Genomic DNA, 6,000 nt, shown 5'->3' with positions numbered 1-6,000 from the left:
TGGGAATCTGATGGTTGAATTCTCGGCTCACATAGTCTACCTGTCGAAGTGTCCCTGAGCAAGATACTTAATGTGGAAACCAGAAATTATTCCCCTTTCCTCCTTTAACATTTACAAATTCCAATGTAATACTAGTCATAATGTGGTCACTAAGTAAACTGTTGCTTTCCAGAGGAGGTGATGCTTGCTGAGGAGAATAAGAACTCGGGACCCTCCGCTCTTGATGGTAAGACAGGAGATGTCCTTTCTGTTGCTGGTTGTGTTTTGGAAACTCTCTCTCTCTCTCTGCTACCTTCATTTAGCTTTATCATTCATGCCTAGAGCACAGTATATTAATTTTAGTTAATTATTTACACTTTATGCAATTTGGCTTTTGGTTGTTCAAAATTCCTTTTTAGTTTTTTCAGATTTGATTATCTTTTTATTTGATATTTTTATGCTTTTCATTCATGATTTGATTGAATTTAAATTACATTTGCGTCTAGCTGGTCTCTGAACAACCCTTTGATTGTACAATTGGATGGTCCAACACAAGGTTATTTTAGTTTTTCAGTATTCATTAGGTTTTATTTTTGTTATCATTTGTTTTTAAAGCGGGTTTGGTAGTTTAGTTAAGTTTTTAGTTTTTAAAAGGCTTAGTTTTAGATTAGTTTTTATTAGTTTTATTGTTAGTTTTAGTTTTTTATTAAAAACATTGGACGATACAGGTTTATTACAGGTATGTATGATACACATTGACAAAGACAAAATCTAAGGACATTTCCTCCATGCGTTCAGTTTGTTTTAGTTTTGTGAACACGGTACAGTTTCATTATTTATAAAACCTTGTTTTTATTTTTTATTTCAGCTAACTAAATTTTTTTTTTTTTTTTTTTTTTTTAATGGATCTAGTTTTAGTTATCTTTAATAACCCACACAGAGCGAACAACCTTTGACTTTATGAGCTGCAGTGTGACTGAACCAACAAGGTTTTTTTATGAAATGTTGATTGATTGATTGGCAGCTCTCAGGATGCTCCCAGAGTGGAGTACAAGCGGTAACTATGGTGAGACCCATCTCTCTCTCTGTCTCTTTCTCTATCTCTCTCTCTCTCTCTCTCTCTCTCTCTCTCTCTCTCTCTTTCTCTCTCTCTCTCTCTCTCTCTCTCTCTCTCTCTCTCTCTCTCTCTCTCTCTCTCTCTCTCTCTCTCGCACACGCACACGCGCACACACACGCACGCACGCGCGCGCACACACACACACACACACACACACACACACACACACACACACACACACACACACACACACACACACACACACACACACACACACACACACACACACACACACACACATCCACCATGTCCTCGGTCAAAATCAGACCAATTTGTTTCTCTCCGACCTCTCCAGGAAAAATGAAAGTGGGGGCCCCTGTGCTGTATAACACAAAGCTGTACACAGTAAAAATCCTCAGTGTTATTTATCTCTGCACATGTACAAATGTGTACACCCGAGATATATACACACAAGAGTGTCCAAATTTAACCAAATGGACCGATACATTTGCACACATTTGGTTACAAAGTTACAAGTTACAAATGGATTTTAATGTGTAGTAGAACCATGGTTTCTGGTCCAGCTGCTGTGATGGAAATAAACTCAGACATCCTAATAGCTTTGATTAAAAAGAGAGGTGGCACACTGCTGTTGCCTTAGCAACCACTGGGCAGAAACAGAAACAGTGCGTGTGCATCTGCACACGTGTGCGAGAGTGCGGATACACACGCACGTGCGTATGTTGCATGTGCGAGTTTGGTGTCGACAGGATTCAGTGTTCCTGCCTTTCTTTGTGTGTATGCCTGCGTGTGTGTGTGTGTGTGTGTGTGTTTGATAAGTGAGAAGTGGGAAATTGCTCAAGTAAATATTGACTTCAAGTCGAAAATCACAAGGTGTTTGGGGGATGGATGGATGGATGGCTGCATGGGTGAAGGGACATCATAAATCATAAGCACACGCATATTGTATGTGCCCCGACGTGACTGGTCTGACGGCACATCAACATGGTTTGAATGTTTAAATAAAGCATGGCTTGTCGAGCTAACTGCCTCTGAGCATGGGTTGACCGAGACATAATTCTGAAATAGCAGCACTGTTTGCATTGTTACGGGATACTTCTAATGACGTTAAATGATCATTTTAACCTCATTAACCCATTAAGACCTATGAGGCTTCTACATATGCCTTCTAAAACAGTAGTTCTCACAATTTCAAGATTTTTCAAAAGTGTTCAAAAATAACAGATGTACAAGCTGTAAGCTTGTACATCTGCTATTTTTGAATAGCCAACGCAAAAAACTAAAATGACACAGATGCTTTCCCGGTTTTAATGGGTTAGACCGTGGTGCTAATGAGCATAACCTTCCCCTCTGGCTACAGCATTGCAGGCTTCGCGGCTCGGCTTTGCCATTGAAATGGCTTTTAATATGATCTTTATGATTTGCCTTTTCATTATATCGTCATTACTTCTTTTGATTTCACGAATGAATTTCATTGCCTGCTTTTACTTATGGGTATCCTAATAGCAGTGGTGGAAGATGTTTTACTTAGGTAAAAGTGGCAATACCACAATGTATAAATATAATATATAAGTCCAAAAGTATGGGTGCAGTGCAGTACCAAACGTAATAGTATACGGTATTGGCATTAATGTTTTCATCACTGTAATGTTGCAGCTGATAAAGGTGGGGCTTTTTTTAATTACTTAATGTGCTGTTGGGTAGCTTAATGCATCATCATGGCTGATGTATGTTTTGTATTAGTAATCTAAATCTGCAAAGTAACTACAATAGTAACTAAAGCTGTCAAATCATTATAGTGGAGTAAAAAAGTTCAGCATCTGCTTCTAAGATGTAGTGGAGTAGAACTATCAAGTATAAAACAAATTGAATTACTCAAGTAAAGTAAAAGTACCTCATAATTGTGCTTAAGTACACTACTTGAGCAAATGTACTCAATTACTTTCCACCACTGCCTAATAGGCATAGTATGGTAATACTACTGTAGGTAATGTTCTGGACAATGTAACGGGCAAACAGGTGGCATATAAAGGTCAGACATATTGGTTTCAATGTTTCCTAGCAACAAGAGGATGCTGCAAAGCATCTCCTTGGACACTGTTGCCCAGAAGGTTGCCCTGTTCATCACTGCAGTATGGGGATATTAAGATCTATTGTCTGTACACAGTAAAGATCCTCAGTGTTAATTTATCCATTTGTAACTCAGAGAGTGTATAAATATAACTATTGTTTACATCATTTGTAAATGTTGGTTACATTTGTACAATCCCAGAGTTAAATTGACACAGGAGATTTGACTGCGCGTACAGGATGTTTTGGGACCAGTGTGATTGACCCTCTGTGTCCGCAGTGCTGAAGAGAGCCACCACCATCAAGAGGAGAGGGATGGACGTGGGCCATCGAGGGCCACCGGGAGAGGAACAGTACGGTGACATCTCCTCTGTAGGTGAGTGGGGGGTTCTCCACGGTCTCGAAAACACCGGCGGCTCATAAACAGCGGATTATACAGGGGGGCACTTGATTTGAAATGTTGAATCCAATCAAGTCCACTGAACCATGAACTGGGCCTGTTCCAGGGTAAGATTATACAGCGCCGTGCAAGGATGACTGGAGATTTTTTATGGACAATTTCTTGCTCTATTTCCTACTCAACCTCTGTCTCTCTCTCACACTGTCTCTCCTATCCATCATTTTCTCATCCCTCATTCTACCCCACTAGTGATGGGCATATCGATACTTGTATCGATATATCGATCGATTGTCTGAATATCGTTTGGTATCGATACTTTAAAAAAAATATCGATACGTTTTAATGTACTTCCGGTTCCGTTTCTGGTACTCCCGTTTCCGGTTTACGGTCATTTCCGGTCCCGTTTCCGGTTTGGTTATGTTTCCGGTATCGGTATCGGTATCGGTATCGGTATCGGTATCGGAAAATCGCCCCCAAAAATATCGGTATCGTATCGAATTGAAGAAATGTGGTATCGGCCCATCACTATACCCCACCCTTATCGTCTATTCATCTTCTTCATCTCTCTCCGTCACTTCAAGGCGTCCCCATGGCTAGAGCCAGCATCAGGACTGCCAAGCGAGGCCCGGCGGCGTATTTCCGCCGCAAGGAGCGTCTGCTGCGTATCTCCATCCGACGCATGGTCAAGACCCAGACGTTCTACTGGACTGTGCTGGGCCTGGTGGCCCTGAACACGCTGTGCGTGGCCATCGTTCACCACAATCAGCCCCACTGGCTGTCCCACTTTCTCTGTGAGTCCCCCGTTCTTTATTTCATAATGTTATGCTCCTTTGTTGCATTATAAACACTGGGCCTCGTGCAAGAACCACTGATATGAACACATTGCTTCTTAAGTTTGTTTTTTTTTGTCGAAAGGAGTCGGACCACAATGGAAATAAGCTTTCAGGCTTTCTTGTGTCTATCCTTTTGACTGTTGTATGCACCTGTATTCACTTGCGATCCACACACATGCGATTTTGTTAATAAAACGTTCTGTCAATCAATCAGTCAATCAATCAATCAATCAATCAATCAATCGGCTTGTACAGTGTAAGTGATTTAGGAGAACCACATTAAGAAATTTTCTCATATGAATGTTCTCTAAACAATTCATAAGTGGTCCACGTCTACACTATTGTAGCAGTCCTGTGCAATTAGTATGCTGTTATCCAAACCGAAAAGTCAGTGCAATAAATCACTGATGAATTGCCTATGATCAGGGAGCAAAAGTAGCACCCGCCAACTGGCAATGTTGTGTTGATTTCCCCTTTGGCTGGTAAATGACAGAGTCTAAAAAGGAATACAGTAACTTCTGTTGTCTGTTAGTTATTCTACATAAAGCTGTATTTCTTTTTAAAGTGGAACAGCATTTGTGTGTGTACGCGTGTACATGTGGGTGGGTGTCAGTTTGTAGCATGCTATACACGTTGCACTTAAAATCAAGCGATCTCACTGGGAGAGTGTCCTTAAACGAGTGCATCCAGAAACAGTCAACAAGTGTACAAAATCACGTAAAAGAAGTGTTTTCAGTGGAAATAGGCAGAGTTGTTTGCTTAGAGGGGGTCATGTACCATAGAGTAACAATTATCTACAATGCAAAGCATTATTAGCTAGATCAGTTCTCAACACTACAGAGAGAGCAGCAATCACTGACACAGTATTTCTATGTCATTTTTTAAATCTACCTGCCACTCTGGCTGGTAAGCCAAAATGTTAATTTTGTTCCCTGCCTATGATCACAAACCTTGGGTTTAGCCCTTTCACAGCCCATGCAATGAGGGGAATATAAATTAGGGGCCGATATGGAATCTGAAACTAAAAGGGGAGAAGCGGTAAAATTAGTAAGCAGTTATGGTAGGAAAAACGCGGAAACCCTAACTAAGGATAAACAGAAATTATCTAATGCAGTGGCCATATGAGCTACATTTGCTGAGCTGGCCTGTTGCTGGCAGATCTCTGTCTCTGTCTAGAGGTTGGCGTCATGTTGGCGTCATAGAGCTCCATGACAGTGGTGGATTTGCTGTTGAGGGTTGTGTGGGCCTCGGCTCATCAAGGTAGTAGGGAACGTTGTGTAGAGTTTACGGTCCTGACAGAATCAGTCCCAGCGGTGGCTTTAGGCTGACTTCTCACGTTGGGCATTGTTGGATGGATGATTGCCCGTAGTCGGCCTTTTGGTGCACTGCTGATGGAGTGGGCACCAAGAGTTGGAATTTCTTGGTATCTTGATTCTAGCAAGGGGGTAGTAGAATAATCACATGCTACTGAAGTAACAAGAAAGTGTTTTCAAGAGTTCAGAGGAGGGTTGCCTGTTGCTGTGGCAACCGATGAACACCTCCGTCTTTTCACAGACAGAGATTGTAGCTGTGTGTAGCAGCACCCCCAGATGAAGTTATTTAAAGTCACACTGTGTAACTTTTTAAATGAAACAAACGTA

The 6,000-nt window shown here is 41.3% G+C and overlaps 1 protein-coding gene across 1 annotated transcript in view; it reads left to right on the top strand.

The window, feature by feature from the left end:
• cacna1ea (calcium channel, voltage-dependent, R type, alpha 1E subunit a) overlaps positions 1-6,000 on the top strand; it is a 193,784-nt gene that overhangs the window by 139,865 nt on the left and 47,919 nt on the right. The window contains exons 11-14 of the mRNA XM_080430496.1: positions 173-226; positions 1,004-1,045; positions 3,408-3,503; positions 4,109-4,318. Coding sequence (XP_080286622.1) covers positions 173-226; positions 1,004-1,045; positions 3,408-3,503; positions 4,109-4,318 — 402 coding nt within the window. The remainder of the gene's footprint in view (positions 1-172; positions 227-1,003; positions 1,046-3,407; positions 3,504-4,108; positions 4,319-6,000) is intronic.

The sequence above is a fragment of the Gymnoscopelus braueri genome, assembly GCF_963280865.1.
Source record: "Gymnoscopelus braueri genome assembly, chromosome: 6".
NCBI classification, from domain to species: Eukaryota; Metazoa; Chordata; class Actinopteri; order Myctophiformes; family Myctophidae; genus Gymnoscopelus; species Gymnoscopelus braueri.
This window is presented reverse-complemented; position numbering and strand designations above follow the sequence as displayed.